The 22,001-nt window shown below is 48.8% G+C and overlaps 1 protein-coding gene across 3 annotated transcripts in view; it reads left to right on the plus strand.

The window, feature by feature from the left end:
- CLPB (ClpB family mitochondrial disaggregase) overlaps window positions 1-22,001 on the plus strand; it is a 275,007-nt gene that overhangs the window by 230,477 nt on the left and 22,529 nt on the right. For all 3 annotated transcript variants that reach the window (XM_074400970.1, XM_003923422.4, XM_003923421.4), the window contains 8 exons: window positions 6,309-6,386; window positions 7,639-7,694; window positions 13,197-13,241; window positions 13,583-13,744; window positions 20,122-20,278; window positions 21,078-21,151; window positions 21,328-21,447; window positions 21,646-21,750. In XM_074400970.1, the coding sequence (XP_074257071.1) occupies window positions 6,309-6,386; window positions 7,639-7,694; window positions 13,197-13,241; window positions 13,583-13,744; window positions 20,122-20,278; window positions 21,078-21,151; window positions 21,328-21,447; window positions 21,646-21,750 (797 nt within the window). The remainder of the gene's footprint in view (window positions 1-6,308; window positions 6,387-7,638; window positions 7,695-13,196; window positions 13,242-13,582; window positions 13,745-20,121; window positions 20,279-21,077; window positions 21,152-21,327; window positions 21,448-21,645; window positions 21,751-22,001) is intronic.

Raw genomic sequence — 22,001 nt, forward strand, 5'->3', positions numbered from 1 at the left:
TATTTTTAGTAGAAATGAGGTTTCACCATGTTGGCCAAGTTGGTCTCGAACCACTGACCTCATGGTCTGCCCACCTCAGCCTTCCAAAGTGCTAGGATTACAGGCATGAGCCATCATGCCCGGCCCAGAGTTGTGATAAGCTTAAAAAACTGCTTGCAGTTCCACCCCACATCATGCTACTTCTGAAGTAACATGCTGTACTTTCTCGTTGCCTGGACTGCCCCGCCCTTCCACGTTGCCTGCTGAGACATTCAAGACCTTGGCCTTTTGTTGTACATTTAAAAATAACTGAAAGAGTATAATTGGAATGTTTGAAACACAAAGAAATAATAAACGCCTGAGGTGATGGATGCCTCATTTACCTTGATGTGATTATTACGGATTGTATGCCTGTATCAAAATATCTCATGTACCCCACAAATACGTACACCTGCATGTACCCATTTAAAAAAGAAAAGTCTCCACTCAGGTGCAGTGGCTCACACTCATAATCCCAGCACTTTGCGAGGCCCAGGCAGGCGGATCACAAGGTCAAGTGTTTGAGACCAGCCTGGCCGATATGGTGACACCCTATCTATACTAAAAATATAAAGATTAGCCAGGCCTGGTGGCATATGCCTGTAGTCCCAGCTACTTGGGAGGCTGGGGCAGGAGAATCATTTGAATCCCTTGAGGCAGGGGAATCACTTGAACCCAGGAAGCAGAGGTTGCAGTGAGCCAAGATCATGCCACTGCACTCCAGCCTGGGCAACAGAGTGAGACTCCATCTCAAACAAAATAAAGAAAATAAAGAAAAGACCTAGGCCTTCTGCAGGTTGCCCTCCTCAGTCCTCCTGGATTTAGGGCCTTTCTCTGGGATTCCTGGGAACATCTTTATTATGAGGTATCTACTATGTTTATATGTCTTTCTCCCTCCAAAAGTCCAGAACTACTGCAAACCAGCTCTTTTTCTCTAGGGTTGGGCACACAGGGGTATAAAAAGTTGTTGAACTCAGTGAATGAAGCCTGAACCCGCTGTGACATTCCGCTACTGCCCGCAACACAGATTCTCATCTCAGCCTCTTTCTGGAAGGGGGCACTGCTCTTCTCTCAGGCAGTCCCTACTCTGTGTGTGTGTGTGTGTGTGTGTGTGTGTGTGTGTGTGTACGTACACATGCACTATGTTAGGTCTTGTCACAAGCTACTCTTTATATTTTTAAGATGTTAACCCCTTGGCAGCAGTAGTTTGCCTGCAGAAAGAATAATCCTTACTAAGGACTAAGTAGAGAGCTGCTCTTTCATGATCCACCAAACCCTAGGCACCAGTCTCCACTCAGTAGGCACCTGTTGAGTACTTACCATGTTCCTTGAACCTACAAGCGGTCATTAGGAAACTGCTGATAAACATTTGTAAGACTCTCAACTCCGAGAGTCCCTCTGAAGGACTGGTTCCCCTAGGAGATGCCACAGACTTGTGATAAACATGTTCCAGATTAGATTATAAAAAACCTCCCACACTATATCCCTGGCACCTATCAAGAAAGGTGAGTCAGCCCACCCAGACTGCCCCAGAACCTTGAGGTGGACAGAAACAAAGACCTGGGGTGGAAGGAGGAGGCCGCTCTTGCCTTTTTGGCACACACTAGGGCCTTCTTCCTGGAATGTCCCGTCATACCTGCAACTGGCTGGCAATCTCCCTCTCACCCTTCAAACACAAATGTCAGACTGGCACAAATGGCTCTCCCCATACTTCCCTCTGTGCACCCATCCCATTTGGAGCCCACAGTTTTCATAGCAGCATTTACCTCCATGGCATGCACCTTGTTTGAGGCCTCTTTGTGGGTGTCCCCGCACCTAGCACAGAGCTTGTTTGCTAAACAAATGCATAAGGCTTCCTGGAGAGGGATTTAGAAGAAAGCGGAAGCCTTTTTCACCCCAGGGTGGTAGTAACCACCAGGGGCACTAAGAGACTCAAGTCTAGGCCTTACTGTTCTCCTCTTCTCCTCTGTAAGATGAGAGTTGAAGCATCTGTTCTTTCCCCCTTGCAATTTTAGAAAGACCAACAATTCATTTAGTCAGCAAGTATTAAACCAGTGTAGGGTTAGTCTCAGGGGTCCCTCAGAAAATAGGACACCCAGGACACCTAGCACCTGCTCCCATGGAATACAGTCAGATTGGAGGCACACCCTCTCCCCTAGATACAAGGGCACAGGTAGATGAAACGCCTTATACTGCCCCTCTCTGAGCCTCGGTGTCCTGTGTAAAATGGGGATAACGCCTACTTCTCAGGATTATTGAAAGGATGAAAGAATTACTGTAAAGCACCAAAGCTAATGGTAACTGCCATTGCTGCTGCTATGACTACCATTATTTTTACTCTTATCATTATCCCACTTGTTGCCACTTACAAATTGCTTTCATCACCATTAACTTGTTTGATCTGCATATGGGGCTGACGCAGCATGTGTGACTATCCCATTTTATAGATGAAGAAACTGAGGCTCCAAAGGAGTAAGTGTTTTGGTTTGGTTTTGATTTTGGTTTGCTTTTCTTTTTTTCTTCTCTGAGACAGAGTATTGCCCTGTCTCCTAGGCTGGAGTGCAGTGGTGTGATCTCTGCTCACTGCAACCTCCACCTTCTGGCTTCAAGCAGTTCTTCTGCCTCTGCCCCTCAAGAAGCTGGGATTACAGGCGTGCACCACCATACGGCTAATTTTTTCTTGTATTTTTAGTAAAGACAGGGTTTCACCATGTTGGCCAGGCCGGTCTCGAACTCCTGACCTTGTGTTCTGCCCGCCTTGGCCTCCCAAATTACTAGGATTACAGGTGTGAGCCACCACACCCAGCCAGGAATAAGGGTTTTATATAAAGTCAGTCAACTGGTAAGTGACAAAGGTGGGATTCCACATTAGATCCTATAAACTCCTGCCCTCTCTACTATACCACCCTGTAAATAAATGCATGCCAGAGAATACAGACCTGCCAGTCAATGGCTAGATGTGGTGTGGTGGAATTAATCAAAAAGAGCTGTTGCAGGTGAGTTTTCAGATGGTCCAGTAGTGACAAGCATGGCTAAGAGAAGGCAGAACACAAGCCAGGTGGGCCCTGGCACTGTGTGCTAGAAGGCAGAGCATCCTGGCTGGAGCTTGTGGTAATGGGACTGACCAGGGAAGGGAGCCAGGCTGCCTGTGCAGAAGCCCCTGATGCTATCTCTAGCCCAAGAGCAGTGACCAGGACAGGGGCTCCTGAGGCTATGTGCTGAATGGCTGAGAAGACTACAGAGAACGTTTCCAGGGAGTCAGGGTATGAAAAGGTACTGTGGCAGCAGAGAGCCAGAGGAGGAGAGCCGACCTTCCTCCAAGCTCTCGTAGTACAGCGTAGGCTCAGGATCAACCAGAGCGGAGGGTAAAACGAGGGTCTTTGTTTCTTCCCTCTGTAACCTTGAGCAGGTTACCTAACTTCTGTTTCTGTGTTTCTTCACCTATAAAATGAAAATCACGTCCCCTGCTCTGCTTACCTTATAAACCCATGACAAGGCTGAAATGAAATTATGTCTACAGAAGTTCTTTATAGACTATGAAGTGTTACAGAGTCCATTGTAAATACATTTGCTGGCCACAATGAGAGCAACACCTATGGCCACATCCCACATGGGCCCATCCAGTCTGTCCCAGCTTCTACTGTGGCCTGGCAGCATCTTCAAGGCTCATAGCCTTGGTCCTCAGCCACCCTGCCAACCACACACACTGGGGCCCGCCTTCTCCTGTCCTTCCTAGCTGCCACCATTTTTCATTCTGTCGGACTCCATCTGCTTGGTCATTTTTCTCTTCAGATATTATTAGAAATATCCAGAGTTGTAATTGTTTAATGGTTGGCATTTCGCCGGTTTCACAGGGGACCCACATCAAGCTCACCCCAGACTCATGCCCTAGGTCGGGCAGAATTGACCAGGGACAGCTGTGCAGTGAAGTCTGCCTGGCATTATAAAGAGCTCTCTCCCAGGTGCATTCTTAGAAAAGAAGGGGGGAACAATGGCCCCAGGCATAATTCAATTCCTCATTCTCCATGGTGTTTTCATACTGCGCAGCCCGGCAGTGTGCAGCTCTCTGTGGGCTGGGATGCTACCTTAAAAGAAAAGGCAAGATCAGAACCCCAGGTACATGACACCCTGGAGAACCCTTGTAGGGGGATGCCTGGGTACATCTGCCTCCTCAAATATGCCACAAAGCTTGAACTCAGTTCATGCCCAACTTGTTTCCAACCTAGAGTCTCAATTTAGCCAACTTTTAGAAGAATGTGGCTCCTTTCAGGTGACCCCTCTCATCCCTGCACCAAAACACATACACACATGTCCACACATAGTATTCACAAGTCTGGCCTTTAGCATTTTAATATCTTCACTTCCTCAGATACCCACACTCTCAGCTCCCTGTTTCTGTCGGACACCAGGGGCTCCCCGCTTAGCCAAGCTTGCACTTGTCCCTCTTCATTCCCAGCATTAGGGTACCTATGAGGTCTCCAGGTTCCCCTTAGAACCAGCCCTTCCAGAGATCCTAGGCCAGTTAGTTTAGAGAAAATCTGGATTCTTTTCCAGGAGAGAGGTTGTACTGAGCTTTTTCTCAGGCCTCTTTCAGGATTCTCAGGGAGCATTTTCTGGGCAGGCAGAAGTGGCTAGTCTGATGTCTATGAATTTGCACAGCTTCCATCTGTTTCTGCTGAGGCCAGAAGTAGAAAGTCATATTATAGGTAGGAACATTAGAGATTGAGATGAGAAAGACCAAAGACATGAAGCTGAACTCCTAAAACAGGTATTCCAGACCTTCCCAGTCTGACCCCACCCCACCACTCGTCGTGATCATTCCTGGCTCTCCACCTCTGTCATGCTGGCCACCTTTGCCTCTTCAAGTCCAGCCCATCCTCCATGATCCAGTCCTGCCTCTTCCAAAGAACCTTCCCAGACCTCTGCAGTCTCTTCTTTGCAATCCAACCACACAGGATAGTAGTTTGGATCTTGGCAACTCAAGACGGGCAGACACATCCCAAACACTGTCAGATCTTTCTCGATTGACTACTGTTCCAGGCCTTGTCCTCTGACAGTTATCTCTTGGCTAATCTACCCCCTGACATTCTGCAAACCAGATCAGACATGCTGTTCCATCTGCAGAATGACCTTGACATTACATAGTGCTCCTGTCTCTTTCCTGCTCCTGACTGCCATGTTTCCATTAGTGCAACCCAAATTGATACTTTTTTGAGCAGCCTTATGTTACTTTTTTTAAAAAAAGAAGAGGAGAGAAGCAACTCTGCCACCTACTAGTTGTATGACTTGGGCAAGTCTCTATCTGTTGCCTCAGTTTTGTGTTCAGTATAATGAGTTGAAAATAATACTTTCCTCTCAGGGTATTTGTGTGGATCTTGAATAGATACGTTGTTGGTGTATTTTCCCATTGTGCCTAGCATACAGCATGTTCAGTGCATGATTCTTTTTGCAGTTCTGCCTCGCTTCACCCCATCTCTTATACTTGAGCAATGCTTCCGAGCCTGATTCTCCTACTCCATAGTTAAGCACTTAGTTTCCTCAGCTTGAATGCATAGCCCTTGATTACATACTTCCTCTTGCAGAGGAGGTCATCTTGCTCTAGCAGAGTTGAGCCTCCAAGGAAACTGGTACAGATCTGTCCTACTCCCCACACTCCCCACTCCCTCTGCCACTGGAGGCTATGGTTAGCATCTCTGGTTACCATATGGCTTACCCCTACCATGCCCCAAGCTCCACATTGCCTTTGATTGGCTTCCAGAAAATGCATTTGGCTGTGTTTCCATTTCCTGACCCAGACAGTGGACCAGACCTTAGTTTCCCCAGATAGAAGAGTCCAGGGCTCACACCCCACATCCCCAAGGGCCTGCCACGGGCTTCTGCCTCTTCTATTTGCATAGGAGGCGGCCTGTAGTCTCACTAGTGATGAGTAGATGAGTAACCAGTGAAAGCTGAAGTTCCTCTCGAATTCTCCTTCACCAGTCCCCCACCCCCTTCACCTCCATTCACCATCCACCCGCCTTTCAGTTTCCCTGGCAACGCTGAGTGCTCATCCTGGAAAACTTTATCCGAAATCTGCTCTGGGCAGCTTTCCAAATCCATTCTAACCTGATTAGGTGTCTCTAGGGGCCTTGCCAGCTAATCAGATTAGGCAGCACTAATGGTAGTGAGGACTTTGAGTGGGCGCAGAGCAGTAAAACATATTGTATACTTAGTGATAATTATCCTGCCTTTTGTGTCATTGATTTATCTGCCTCCCTCCCTGTCCCCCCGTCTTGTGTGTTTGGCTGTAGCGATCCGGAGGAAGGAGAATGGCTGGTACGATGAAGAACACCCTCTGGTCTTCCTTTTCTTGGGATCATCTGGAATAGGTAATTGGGAGCAGATCAGCCAGTGGGGATGGAGAAGGTAGGGTAGTGCCCAGCCCAAGCCTAACAGCCCCAGCTGCTGTGGGCCCAGGGTCAGCAGGTCTACCTCTAGGTCCACTTCCAGCTCTAAAAACAACAGCCTCCAAATTACAGAGCCACCAAGAAAGCGGACTCTGTTACCATCTGTCAGGTTATGAAGAGCTGGAATTATGTTCCTCCCTCTGGAAGCTGTGGTGCTAAGACTGATTCACTTGGAGGACCAGGCCCTTCAGGGCCCATTAACCCTGGTCCAGCCACTCTAAATCCCCAGAGCCTCCCCTTTGGGAACAGTTGAACCACCTCCTCTGCCCAGCACACCAACCATGTTAAGTACAGCCTAACTGTAAAAGCTAAAGAAAGCCCCTGATGACCAGCGCAGTGCCAGGTGCATAGCAAACTTGGTTTCAGTAAGATAGGTTGAGTATTTTTCTAGCCAGTTGGGCTGGATTATCTGAGGCATTCTTAAACCCTGATTCTCTGCCCTAACAGACCCCCCACATAACTTCACTACCACCTCCCACCATGGTCTTGATGGGAAATTTCATGGTTTAGTTGCCTCCTCTTCCCCTCCCAACATCTTCATGGGCCTCTCCCTCAGATGTAGACCTCCAAAAGGCTACCACCACCTGACCATGATGCTACAGAACTTGACTTTTATACTAGTCAGGGACATCCAAAGGTTACCATCACACCAAATGGCCCTTCAGAGCCCCCACTTCAGCATTGTCATTCCTTCCCTATGTTACAAAGGACTGTGAAGCCACAGTAAAAGGTACTCATCAGCACCGCCCCCCCGCCCCACCCTGCCCCCTGCCTCTCTCTGGCATGTGGTTCCAGGGCCTCTCTTAATAGCAAGACTGTGGATAGTGAGAGGGATACACGGCGGTCCGGGTACGCCTAGGAGAGGTGAGGTTTAAATTGGGCTTTAAAAGGCATGATTATAAAGTCAGCCTCTCACTCTTAGGATGGTGCTACAGAGAAAAGTCCTCAATCCCTATCCCAGAAAAATTAAGATGCAGTGCAGACATTGATTCTGGTCCCAGCTTCACCATTAACTCCCTAGGTGACTGTGGGAGAGTCACTGATACTTTCTGCGCCTCAACATTTTCATCCATAGAACACATTTTTTCTAGTGTCCATGCATTTCTAGTATTCTTTCATTCCAGCGGATAGTCACCTGGTTCTAACCCAACACCTCTCCCTTCTTTCTTACTAGGAAAAACAGAGCTGGCCAAGCAGACAGCCAAATATATGCACAAAGATGCTAAAAAGGTAAGGACTGGGACCTAGATCTGATCTGCAGATCGTAGAGACCTCACCTCTCCTGCTATCCGAAAATATCTGAGTCTCTGAATTCAGCAATAGGCAATCAAAAAGATGGTCCCTGACCCAGGAAGCAAATTTCAGCTCTGGCCCCAACATGGCCACCAATTGCTCCAGAGATTTGGGCACTTTTGTGCCTCAGTTTCTTCATCTGTAAAATAGGAATAATAATCCTTCCCCTGCCTGACTCTTGAGGGAACAAAGTGAGATCCAGCATACAACATTTTCAAACATCTGTGCTGTGCCAGGTGTTGTACTGGATGCTAATACAGCATTTATTAAGACACTCTGCCTGCTCCAAGGAGCTCAGGTTGGAGAGGGAAACAGACTTAGAAAGACACCATTACTGTTCAGTGCAGTCAGGGCTGTGCTAATGCAAGTCTTGGGGGCTGTAGGAGAAAACAAGTAGGAATAAGAGGATGCCTTGTTGCATGAGCTTTTAGACATGGTTTCCTGTGTCTTGAGCCTGGAGTGCATATAGTCTGCCTTCCTCCATGGCTCAGAGCCCTGGATTCTCCACAGGAGAGGGCCATCCTCATCCCCTGTTTGTTCATGCTCAGGCTTTCCGAGGCCTGCTCAGTTTAACTTTCTAGGCAGACAGGAAATGCTTTCATACAGAGAGAAAGTACCTTTGATTGGCACTCTCAGAGAGTGCAGAAACATTTCACTGAAAGCCAAACATTCTCCTACCAGCCTTCCCAGTATCCAGGGCAGGAGGCCGCCCGAGACCCTGGATACTCTTGCCTTTCTAAGGAAAGCCTCCCTGGCCAAGGCAATGAGGAGTTACTTAGGCCTCTGCCAGCCAAGTGGCCCCAGCAGCACAGAGTCTTGGACTCCTGTTCTCTTTCTAGGCTGCCTGCCCCACTGTCCGCCACAGAAACAAGGTAGCTCAGATTTTGGGTCCTCCTGAGCCCCCTTCTGCTTCATAAAGGGCTAAAGGCTCTTAACCCCCCTGGCTCTGCCAGTAGCTGTGCTCTGCCTCCATCAGACCTGGAGCAGACCCACTAGACAAGCAGGCAAGCAAGAAACAGCGCAGAGCATGCTAATGTGCTCCAACCAAAATAGCATTTTTAAGTCAATTCATCAGGTTGGCAGCGATTGAAACAATTAGCACTCTGGAAAGGGCCATAAACTAGCAGGACTATTAGGGAAGATGTAGTTTATGGGCAGGAACCACCTGATTAGGGATGAAGAATTCTGAGTGGTTTAATTTTAATACTGTCAGAAAGGTTAATATTTAATTACAAATTATAATCTCCTTATCCAAGCTGTCTTCATATGTCTTCATACACAGTGGAAGTAAAAGGAAAGTATCTACTGACTTGCAGGTGTAGAAAGGAGGGGCCGGGCGCGGTGGCTCACGCCTGTAATCCCAGCACTTTGGGAGGCTGAGGCGGATGGATCACGAGGTCAAGAGATCGAGACCATCCTGGTCAACATGGTGAAACCCCATCTCTACTAAAAATACCAAAAAAATTAACTGGGCATGGTGGCACATGCCTGTAATCCCAGCTGCTCAGGAGGCTGAGGCAGGAGAATTGCCTGAACCCAGGAGGCGGAGGTTGCGGTGAGCCGAGATCGCACCATTGCACTCCAGCCTGGGTAACAAGAGCGAAACTCCGTCTCAAAAAAAAAGAAAAAAAAGAAAGGAGAAGGAGCTTGTTAAAAGACTAATAATGCAAGTAATTTTTTAGTTGGCACATCTAAATGGGAGACAGATTGATCCCAGTGCAGGATGAGGTTGGCATCCTTCAGCGCATGCCTCACTCAGAAAGAAGTAATACCGTCATCCCTTGGAGGCAGCGCACTGTGGTAGACAGAGATCTAGAGCAACCATTCTTTGCCTCAGATTCTAGTTCTTCTACTTTCTACTGGCCCTAGGCAGGTAAACTTTACCCCTTGAAGTTTCAGCTCTTTTTCGTCAAGGTGAAAGCCCTCTAGTCCTGTATCTTAGGTTATGGTGAACATCAAGTGAGATAATAGGAATCGCATCTAGCTCAGGATCTAGCAGACAGCAAGTGCCTAATCCTTGACTTGAGTTTATTCATCATTTCCTACTTATCACAGCAGCACCCCATCTAATCTCCTGTTTGATTCTATGAGGAAGGTAGCATGGATGCTAAATTAGACCCACTTTTCAGATGAAAAACTGAGGCCTTACAGCAAGGTCACCTTTTAGGGGAAGAAATAAAACCAGAATCTAGTCTCTCAACTCCCCACTGTGATACTGTTGTTCTCAGTGCTCTAGGAAGCTAGATTGGAAATGTGCCAGTGTGTCCCCATTACACGTTGGGAGATGAGAGGCATGAGAAGCCCTGTAAATACAACCATGTATTTTATTTTTAAATCATAGGTGGTGCTTCTATAAAACTCCTACCTGTACTAGCTCATTACAGAATCTGTGTTTAGCATTGATACTTTATGGCCACATGACAGGTGACAGGCATGTTTGAGACCTGCCTTCAAAATCCAAGAGAGCCCTGGACTTTAAGCTCTATAACCTGTGTACCCAGGACCCAAAGAGTGATATGTGGAAAGTGTCATTCACAGAGCCCACTGTAAAATAGACTTTTATCAAACAGAAGCTCCCTTTAATTTGCCTCCCAAGATGGCTGACAAAATGAAATGAGCACTGGCCTGGAGTCTGGTGACGCGAATACTTCTGGCTCTCTGATCCCTAGTTTCTTCATTTGTAATGAGACACTGACAACTCTAGATCTTGCTGCTTCACAAGGCATTTTTTGTACATTTATATGATTTCTTTTTTTTATTTGTTTGTTTGTTTTGTTTTGTTTTTGTTTTGAGACGGAGTTTCGCTCGTTACCCGGGCTGGAGTGCAATGGCGCAGTCTCGGCTCACCACAACCTCCGCCTCCTGGGTTCAGGCAATTCTCCTGCCTCAGCCTCTTGAGTAGCCGGGATTACAGGCACGTACCACCATGCCCAGCTAATTTTTTGTATTTTTAGCAGAGACGGGGTTTCACCATGTTGACCAGGATGGTCTCGATCTCTTGACCTCGTGATACACCACCTTGGCCTCCCAAAGTACTGGGATTACAGGCTTGAGCCACCGCGCGCGGCCTCTTATATGATTTCTTTATCAGATCTGTGAACTTATTTTTTTCTCTCATTAGCCTGTGTACTATTTCTCCCAAATTGAGTGGCCCTGTTAACTTTCATTACTAGAGCTAATAAGTCTTGAGAAGGAACCTTAATGGTGTTCTGTGATATCATCATCAGGTAGGGTGATGGAGCCCAGAAGACTTAGTTATAGTGGCAATAAGATGAAGGATAAAGAGCAAGTATCTGACTCCAGCTGCCTGGGTTCAAATCCCAACTGTACCCTGCTATGTGGAGTTGGCCAGGACCTCTGTTTACATCAGCTTTCTGGGTTCCATAATGTTGCCTGTCTCACTGGACTGTTAGGAAGGTTAAATGAGATAGTGATGTAAAATGGTAAACACCATTCTTGACATGTGGTAAGCAATCAGTACATGTTGGATGTTACTCTTATTGTTCTTGCCTCACTTTTTTGATAACCCCAAGGTAAGATCATGTGAAATCAAAATGATGATTGTGGCTCAGAAAAATCAAGCCTACAAACTTGTTCAAAATTACATAGCAAATCATTCGAAGAACTAGGGTGAGAATCCAGGTCACTTGACATAAGTAAGCTTGAGAGTCCATGCTCCCTGTGTCCTCAGACATTCACTGGCATCTGGACACAAAGCTCAGAACCCTTCAGGCAAAGACTGTCAAGAACCCAGCTGACTGGCAGAAGGGAAACTATGAGGCAGGATAGCATGAAGGCTAAGAGCACAGACTTGGAGCCAGATTGCCAAGCACGGGTGACCTTGAGCAAGTTACTTTAATCTCTGACTTAGTTTTCTCATCTGTAAAGTGGGGGTGATTGTAGTGCTTACCTTAGAGACTTGTACATGTTCTAAGCCCTTTACGTATATAAGCTTGCTTAACATTGCTAGGCGCATAGTAAATACCCAGTAAATATCAGCTGTTATTAATCAGAGACCCATCTTTTGGCTTTCAGGCCATTGCTGTCTTTCAGCTTCCCCATGGCCATCCTCCCACCCTTCCTGAAGCCTGCAGATCTCTTGGCTGAGTGGCCTAGGGATCCTCTGGAAATGCTTGCTGACTCATGCCCCATGTGCTAATAGCAGTGCTTTCCCCCATGTGGCTTTAACAACTTCTCTAAGCCCTGACCCACCTCTTGGATTAGGTCCTCAGACCCCTGATGAGGCAGGGAGAGGAGCCAAGAGCCTTGTGTAACGCAGAACAAAACAGCTCAAAAAGGAGAGGCAGCATGTCCCAAGGTTACACAGGCAGGCAGAACTAAGACTGGAAGCCGAGTCCCCTGGCTCCCAGCCCAAGGTTCTTCTTGCTACCCTGTGTTTCAGCTATAGAGTGACAGGACAGAGAAAGAATTAAAAATGCATCACGATGTGAATTTCTGACCAGTGGCCAAGCTAGAATATGGCCCTGGATTTCAGAATAGCTACCTCCCGCTGAGGATCTTGGCACCCCATCATTGCCAGCTCTCAGGAGGAGAAGGATTCAGTGAATGCTGTCTCTTAGATGGAAGCATGTGCCAGTAGGAGAGGAGCCCGGGGGACTGTGGGGAATTCTGGTCTGGCTGTGGCTAGACAGGGCACCTGTGGATGCCTTTATAGCTCCCTAATCAGGTAATGCTTCTTGAAAACCATCGGGCACTCTGCCTGTGTTAACTCTTCAGGTCACACACTGTAAGCTGTTCTTTTCCCCAGGGGCTAACCATGGTCCTCACCCATGTGGCCACTTCCTCAGAAACCACCCGTACAACCAGTGGTGAAGAGAGAAGGGCTGTAATACCATGTTATGGATATTTTTTGAATGAAATGAAGAAATGTAAATAAATTTTAAAATATATTCATTTTGAAGAAAAGTAAATCAAAGAAACAGGGCATCACACAGACTTGCAGAGTTGAGGGGCATTCTAGAGCTATCTGAGTGTTTCTGTCTCCCTTGCATCACAATCCACACCAATCGTGAGTAACTGTGTCCATGTCTGCACCACTCCATGGGGCGCTCCTTAAGGACAGATACCAAGACTTGTTCCCTGTTGTAACTCTGGTGTCCAGTACAGACAGGGTGCCCTCAGGAAATGTGGAATGGAAGGGCGGGGTGGGTGGATGATGTGGTAATCAGACCAGGAGAGACCTAGCTGAAAGAAGACACCCCAAGTCAGATTTAGAAGGTCAAGCACATGATCTGGATGTTTTAGGAAAGAGAATGAGGGACTCGTGGGAAGTGAGTGCACAGAAAAGGAGACAGGAAGCCAGAAAAGAAAAAATCTCTTGAGCGTGAGATAGAAGACCTTGTGTTGGTGCGGTCTGAAAGCCTTGGGGATGGTTGAGGTGCCTCCAAACAGACTTGGTGCTTGCTTGTTTCCACATAGGGCTTCATCAGGCTGGACATGTCCGAGTTCCAGGAGCGACACGAGGTGAGTGACAGTCCTTGGTTGAAGCATGGTTTGTCAGCACGACTGCCTGGGTATTTCATGACTTGTCATTTGGGCCTTTGGGCCTCAGATCATTCCAGCAGCCATGGGATTTGTCATTGGGAGCACAGGTGTACAGCAGGGTCACTGATCTGTTTCATATAGGATTTGCTCTGAAGAATAAACATTGAGAAGATCTATCTGGCACACCAGGAAAAGGACAGCCAATTGTCTTTGTTGAGACAGGCAGTCTTAACAGTGTATAAAGTCGTCTTCCCATGCATGCCCCATGTTGGAAACTTGCACAGAAAGGCTTTCCTAGCATGTTTCCTTCCTTCCACCAGGTGGCCAAGTTTATCGGGTCCCCACCAGGCTACGTCGGCCATGAGGAGGGTGGCCAGCTGACCAAGAAGTTGAGGCAGTGCCCCAATGCCGTGGTGCTCTTTGATGAAGTAGACAAGGCCCATCCAGATGTGCTCACCATTATGCTGCAGCTGTTTGATGAGGTGAGAGTCACCTTGGGCCAGGATGGAGCAGGGGGACACCTGGAGTTATGGGGGCTGAACAGCAGAAAGCAAGGGCCCAGAGGCTAGCTGGTGTTTCCTTGGCTTCCTGCTCCCACATGTGTACGTTCATTCATCCAGTGGATGCGGCTTAGCCCCTCTGCACCAGGGCACTTGAGGGAAGACCAGTCCTGCCTAAGAGTTGAAATTGTGTGGCTAGGGCCACCTTCTAGAGAGACATGGTATGGCAGAGGTGCCATGAGAGAGAGACATGAATTTTTAGTTGCGGCTCTGCTCCTGACTGGCTTTGTGGCCTTGGTAAGTCACTGCCTATCTCTAGGCATCAGAGTCCTCATGTGACAAACAAGGAGGCTGAATCAGAGAAGCCCCAAGAATCCTTCTGTCTCAGACAGCTTTTGTTCCTCCCTGTGTGCCAAACGCTGTCTCCTACAGTTCTTTAAAATGCTAACATTGTTGCTGTTAATGGTGAGATGCTGGTACTCTGGTTCATGGGCCTTTCTCTTCTGAGAATCTGAGGGTTCTCACAGACAGTCCAGTTCCCCTGCTAGTAAGGGTAAGTTCTGAATGGAGAGAAGAACTCACTTCTATCCAGTACCTTCTATGTACTAGACCTGTACTAAAGTCTTTATAGACATTATCACTAATCCTCACAGGTAGGTAGAAAAATTCCTACCAGGCAAGGTAGAAATTGTCTCATTTTTTTGCAAATGAAGAAACCGAGATTCAGAAAGGTTATAAAAGATGTGCCTAAGGCCAGAGCTGCTGTGTAAAGAGCCAAGATTGGGCTGCAGATATGTCTGATTCCAGAGCCCCAGTTCTCCCCCCATACCACTGTTTACCTTCAGCCAGGCAAGGGATTGCTTATGATCATGGAAAAGACGACTTCCACCTTTCCAGGGCCCTGCTCCGTCAAAAGAGCATGAGGAGCCAAGGACTGAACCGGGGCTGCCTCTGTTCTTCCGTGCAGGGGCTGTATTAGCCAGCACCAGCCCATGAGTCCAGCTCACCTTTCTACCTAGCCTCCTGCAGCCCTGGGAAAATGGGAAGGTGGTTTGCTTCCCATGTCACAGGAGCACAGGGAGGGGACTCCTCCAGACTGAACAGCACATCAGGTGCCAAGCCAGGAAGATCTAGATCCTTATCTCCTACCAGCTGCTCACTGCTCTCCCCACCTGGCCTAGCCTCCTTGCCCCTGCCCATTTTGTTGGTATCTTCCTAGTTCTTCAGCTGCTCCCTGCCAGCAGACCTCCTGCTGAGGAAGAAGAGGCCAGTCCTTCAGAGGTCACAGACTCAGTTACTCACATTGTACTGTGTACACTGAGGCCTCCGTTCCAGCCTCTTGATAAGATTCAAGTGCACAGCTATGGCCAGACCCAGACATGTCCTCTGGGAGCTCTCTGTCTGCTTGGTAGACAGGTGGAAAGGAGACATGGTAGTAGCTGGCATTTTGCATTTTATGTGCATTCACGGTTTTAAGAGGTTTAAGTGTATCAGTTTAACCCTTTAAACAACCCTCCAAAGACATTTATTATTACAGCCTCCATTGAACACAGGTGAAAACTGAAGCCAAGTAAGATTAAGTAGAGATCATGCAGCTGGGAAGACAGAATCAAGGATTCGAACCCAGACAGCCCAGTTCTAGATCCTGCAGCCTGAATGACTGCCATGCAGCTAGGACCAAAAGAGCCTGGTCAGTCTCAGTGGAGCACTCAAGGGACAAGACAGGACAGCTCAGGGAGGGTGAGCATCGCGCCTGTTTGATCTCTGGCATCCCTGGAGAGGTACCTCTGATGGCATTCTTGGCCCAGAAAGACAGAAGGCAACTGCTGACTGAAGTAGAAGCAGCCCTGTCTCCCCTACTCCGCCACGGCAGTCTACTGACTGCCTTTTAGGGGTTGACAGGAATTCCTTCCTGCAGCTGTTGTCACTCCTTTCCCCAGCCCCAGCCTACTGTAGTTTCCATGCTCTTGGTTCCATTGACCAAAGCTGCCATCCAGGTTCACTTAGATTTATGCTTTTTTTTTTTTTTTTTTTTTTTTTTTTTTTTTTGAGACAAGAGTTTCGCTCTTGTTACCCAGGCTGGAGTGCAATGGCACGATCTCGGCTCGCCGCAACCTCCGCCTCCTGGGTTCAGGCAATTCTCCTGCCTCAGCCTCCTGAGTAGCTGGGATTACAGGCATGTGCCACCATGCCCAGCTAATTTTTTTTGTATTTTTAGTAGAGACGGGGTTTCACCATGTTGACCAGGATGGTCTCGATCTCTTGACCTCGTGATCCACCCGCCTCAGCCTCCCAAAGTGCTGGGATTACAGGCTTGAGCCACCGCACCCGGCAACTTTATGCTCTTTGAGAACAGGTGCTTGTCGTGTTCACTTGAACCATTCCCAGAGCCCACAAAGTCAGGGCAAATGTATTGACTAATTTAATCCAACAGTAGTTTAGCAAACCTTCAGAGAGCTAGTAAGTACTAGGTGAGGAGAATGGAGGGACTGGCAGTAGGAACCTAATGTGCAGAGGGCAGGGTGTGAAGCAGCCTGGCATGCTCAGGGAACTGCAGCTGGTCAGTACTACTCGATTGCAAAGAGAAAGCAAGGACAGAGTGGGAGAGAGGAGGTCGGTAAGGTAGACAGGGCCCAGTTAAAATGCCAGGCACAGAAGTGTGAATTTCTCTAGTGGAGAGTAAGGAGTGTTTGAAAGACTTTAAGCAAGAAAGAAACAGTCAGATTTTCATTTTACAGAGATGCTATGGGCAGCTATGTAGAGAAAGGATGAGAAGGGAGAGGGTCACCAACAAGGAGACTGCTGGGGAGCCTAAGCTAGAGCTGGGAAGGCCATGGGTTGCAGAAACTTACTAGAAAGTCGACTGAGGCGAGAGGGAGAAGCCAAGGGTGACCAGTTGGCTGCTGTGGCCATCAGCTGAGGTGGGGAACACAGTGGGAAGCAGCAGAATGGCGAGGAAGGTGAGGCACTGGGGTGTGAAAATGCTGAAGGTGAGATGCCTGAGGGACATCCACGCAGAGATGGCCAAGAGGCCGTTCATCAGTTTCATGGGTCTGGAGTTTGGGAAAGGTCTGACTCAAAATAGTATTCCAGGAATCCTTCAGCCCAGAGAAGTTAACAGAAGCCACGGGAATAGATGGGGTCTCCAACCCAGGAAGTGTATAATGTGCAGAGAAAAGAGGACTACACACAGAGCCTTGGGACCTATCAGGGAAGAGTCAAAACAGACTCACTAGAGAGGTAAGAGGCAAACCAAGGCAGGCATGGTGGGTCACACCTATGATCCCAGCACTCTGGAAGGCCGAAGCAGGCAGATCACTTGAGCTCAGGGGTTCGAGACCAGTTTGGGCAACATGGTGAAACCTTGTCTCTACACAAAATACAAAAACCAGCTGGGTATAGTGGTGTGTGCCTGTAGTCCTCACTACTCCGGAGGCTGAGGTGGGAGGATGGCTTGAGCCTCAGAGGCAGAGGTTGCAGTGAGCAGAGATTGTACCACTGTGCTCCAGCCTGGGCAACAGAGCCAGACCCTATCTCAAAAACAAAAAGGAGCAAACCGAAAGAATGTGGCTCATTTGTTTATTCATGAGGCACTGCGTAGGGCAGGGGGACGCTGACAAAACAGACGCAGCCCTGGCCTCAGTGTGACCAATGAGTGGGAGACGGGCCTCTAAAAAACAGTTCAGTCCACCGTGGTCGGTGCTGCACCAGGGATGAGCAGCACTTGTAGGGGCACCTAATCCAGGCTGGAGCTGTGAGGGAAGCACCCCCATCCCCACCCAATCTAGTTTTCCCAAGCCTGGGCCCAGAAAAGCAAGAATTCTATTGCTCTCATCAAAGCAGGACTAATGCTGGCCACTTACAGGTGACCCCAGGGCAGAAGTCCTAGGAAAAGACTAGTCCCCAGAGAGCCCAGCGCCTGCTCCTCCCATCAAGGATTCATACGTGAGATAGTGGGAGAGCAGCCCCGTAGCCCTGGGGTGAGCATCCAAGCCCCACCCAGGATGTGCATGCTTTGGTTGTTAGAGGGAGGTGAGGCACGGACAGCTCTCTGTTTGGGATGCATCTTTATTGCCAAGGAAACTGAGGGAAAGGAGACATGAGCACTGAAAATCACCCTTTGGGTCAGTTGTGCACTGCACCTGCTCCCCTCACCCACCTGGGACTCATCCTCAGGCCCAGTTATGAGCAGAGCTTTGATCTCTTAGAATGAAATTGCTGCTGGGTTATTGCTCTGTCCAGTATAGCAATGTGTGAACTCAGTCCTTGGGGATAAGCTCTGCAAAGTGAGTATGGAACACATACACTGTCATATGCATTACAGTGTCATATATGTTGGACATGTCTCTCACACACACACCCCTGGTGCCTAAAACTAGAACTGCCTTCAGTGGATTCTGTTGGATTAGAACTCAAGCAGAGGGTGAGAGTGAAAAGCTGCTGGTAAAAGCTCAAGGACATCTGCTTGCACCCTTGCTTCCCCTTTTCCTGCCTCAAGGCAGGGACCACAGAGTGACTAGCTCCAGGACGTGGATCACCAGGCCCCTTGGGAATTAACAGTTTCTCAGAGGCCTGTCAGTGGAAAGCAAGGCTGGAAAGCACACCCAGCATGCAGTAAGCGCTCAGTTGATGCACAGTCCTTTCTCCTTTGCTCCTAAAGGGCAGTACTGGGTTTACCATTACACTGGCTTTAGAAGCAAGGGCTGACCCTGAAGCTCAGGCAGGGCCCAGCATCCCTGACTGAGGCAGGAGCCAACAGGCTGAGGTCAGTGATGTATCCCCAGAGCCATGGTTTCTGGCTTGGCGGGAGCTGTGCTTTCTCTGCTCCCCAGAAGAAATCTCAGGCAGATCTCCTCCCTAGCATCTGTCCCAATTGCATCTCTCCAAATGCAATTGGAGATCAAAATTGCAAGTGAAGATCAAAGGATACAAACTGAATTGAGCAAAATTCTGAGAAATTTCTGTTGAAGGGAAGAAAATAGCATGAGGCCTCATGCATCCAACACCATTGGTATGACCTCTGTAGCCTGGTGCAAAGGGAAGGGCATGGTTTCTGAGGTCAGACAATTCAAGTCTCACCTCTACCGTATCCTAGCTGTGAAACCTCAAACAAATATTGAACCTGTCTGAGCCTCAGTTTCTTTGTAGGGGTCCTAACTGCACCTACCTCCCAGGGTGGATGTGAAGATTCCGACCTCCAGCAAGCAGGTGTCAAACACCTACTCTATATCAGACGCTGTTCTGGAACACAATGATAAACAAGACCCAGCCTCTGCCATCAGGGAGCCACTTACCTAGAAAGGAGTGGAATTGTACACAGGAAGCACTAAGCAGAGCATCTGTGATGAAAGTAGAAGTCCCTGTCTGTGTTCAGCATTGTCACCCTGTCACTTGCTCTCAAGGAGTTCCTGATCATTGCTTTTGTTATCAGTGATATAAAGTATGGTCATGCCTATTGTATGGTCATGCCCTTGAGGTTCACTGAGTGAGCAGGGCTCTGTACCCTTCAACTGATTGGCCCCAGAATGCTTTACTTTTATCACTTCTTCTGTCTCTGCCCTTTGCTGTTTGCTCCTTTTCTCTCTCTGGTGTGTCTTTCTTCAGTATAGATACCTCCTGTATCCCTTCTAGAAAGAGCTGAGGATTCGAAGGAAATGCCCCAAAGTGGTTAAAGAAGCAACCTCATTTTTTATCCTTCTCTGTTAGGCCAGACAGCAGCTCCAAAGATAAGAGATCGTCCTGTTTCAATTCATTATATATCATCTACTACAGTAATAATAGCTCTGAACATTCTTACAGCATGGTTTACTAAGAATTTTGCAGATAACCACATCTGTTCCTCACAGTAGCCCTGTAAAGTACCCTCCTCTGAATTCCTACAGCATCCTGTGCTTCCCTTTATCATCATGTTAACATATTGGATGGTTATTGCTTGTTTCCTGTATCTCACTGCTTCTCATACTGGGAGAATAGAGCATAAGTTGAAGGCTCATTGAGACCCCAGTACCCCCACCACAGAGCCTGGCTCAGAATGGGCCTCTGAAAAATGTGTTGGTTGCACAGATGGGTGTTTAACTCTGACTTCTGGATGCCAGGGATAGTGGGATGCCTCAGGAGATTCCAGAGAGTAAGTGTAGCCTTACCTGGAGGCACTCAGTAGTTACAGCAGTTGCAGCCCAGGGCAGCAAGCACAGGAGTCAAGGTGCTAGTCCAGTGCTCGAGAGGAGGGAGCAGCTGACCGCCGGGGCTGGAGGGAAACAGGGCTCTTTGGAGGCCTCCTGACGGAGGTGAGAACTGAGGGTGCTGAGGCCTGCTTAGGCTCACAGCTTCCTGACTGTATCCTTCCCTTCCCTTCCCAGGGCCGACTGACAGATGGAAAAGGGAAGACCATTGATTGCAAAGATGCCATCTTCATCATGACCTCCAATGTGGCCAGTGACGAGATCGCACAGCACGCGCTGCAACTGAGGCAGGAAGCTTTGGAGATGAGCCGTAACCGTATTGCCGAAAACCTGGGTATGGTGGCTGACCTGAGCAGTCTGGGCCAGTGGCCAGGCCGCCAGCCTATCTCCTGGGGAAGGATGGGATTGGGGCCATGGGCCCAGGTGCAGGTGCTAGTGGACAGCTCTGTCCCTAGCTGACACTGAGCAGCCACCAGGCAAGACACCAAGTAGTGGGGGTTGAGGGAGAAACAGACAAAAGAGACAGTGCCCCTACTTCTTTAAGAAAGCCCCAAGTCTGTTGGGTGGTAAGAGGGATCCAGGCATGAATGGACAGAGCTACACCAGGGTGGCAGGCCAGAAGCTGCCCAGGGTCTTAGGGGACTGAGGAGACGCACATGCAATAGATAGAGATGCTTTGGTGCAAGGAGGGGACACCAGATCAAAAACTCTATGGCAGTGGACACAGCCTTGTTCACCCAGGGCAGCTTCCTGCGTAGGTGGGCCCTGGAGAGTGCTGAAAAAAATGAGCACATCCAGCAGGAAGCTGTGTCTGTCACCTTTTCCATTCAAGATCGAGCTCTGCAGGCCCCTTTCTCCAAGTCAGGACTCAAGTCTTAATCCTGACGCTTCCTCTCCTCTCCTCTTCCCTCACACAACACTCACCCTAAGGATCCATAGGCTTTGTACATAGGAGAGCTGCAGGGGCCTCAGAAAGTGCCTGGTCAGAGAAGACCAGACTGAATCTCAGAAAGCCTGAGACCCTGGCCATGACCACACAGGCAGGCAGGACCAGGGCACTTTCCATGGCAGGCCAACGGGCAGGCACAGCCCCGCAGGTGGGGAGTAAGCAGTTTATGATTCCATCTCCACAGGAGATGTCCAGATAAGTGACAAGATCACCATCTCAAAGAACTTCAAGGAGAATGTGATTCGCCCTATCCTGAAAGTAAGAGGTCTTTCTTGGCACGTCCCTGCTGGAGCGTAAGGTTGGAGGAGGGTGATCTTAGCCATCCTAAAGATCTGGAAGTCCCGTAATTTCCCCAGTCTTCCCCCTGGTGTCTGGTAATTTTTCTAACCTCTCTGGGTCACTGAGCTCATCCCACCCCTAACCTGGTCATGCAGGCTCACTTCCGGAGGGATGAGTTTCTGGGACGGATCAATGAGATCGTCTACTTCCTCCCCTTCTGCCACTCAGAGCTCATCCAACTCGTCAACAAGGAACTAAACTTCTGGGCCAAGAGAGTAAGAGGGGAATACCCATGGGTGGGGGCAGGATAGCCAGCCACTGGAAATCTGCAACACTGGACTGGGGGCACCCACATACACACAGAGGGTAGAGCACAGTGGCGTGGGGCCAGTGGCCCTGGCCTCAGGTCAGAGTGGCAAGAGATGGAAAGCAGTGGGCCACATGCAGGCACGCTTTTATCTGACCTGCCTTAGGCCAAGCAAAGACACAACATCACGCTGCTCTGGGACCGCGAGGTGGCAGACGTGCTAGTCGACGGCTACAACGTGCACTATGGCGCCCGCTCCATCAAACATGAGGTGAGCACAGGAGCCTGAGAAATGAGGCGCCTCCACACCACTCTTCCCTGGAACCCCCAGACCCAGTCTGCCTCCCACAGTTTGGTTGTTGGAATTATTCACACCCAGAGCGGTGCCCATTTGTAACCATAAACACATGATCACCAAGTAAAACCCCTGCTGGAGGGTAGCCAAATATGAACCCCCCTAGGACTGTGGGACTGGACTGGGAGCCTCAGAAACTGAGCGCAGTCCTGCAAGCTAGCTGTTAT

The sequence above is a fragment of the Saimiri boliviensis genome, chromosome 6 (genome assembly GCF_048565385.1).
Source record: "Saimiri boliviensis isolate mSaiBol1 chromosome 6, mSaiBol1.pri, whole genome shotgun sequence".
Classification (NCBI taxonomy): domain Eukaryota; kingdom Metazoa; phylum Chordata; class Mammalia; order Primates; family Cebidae; genus Saimiri; species Saimiri boliviensis.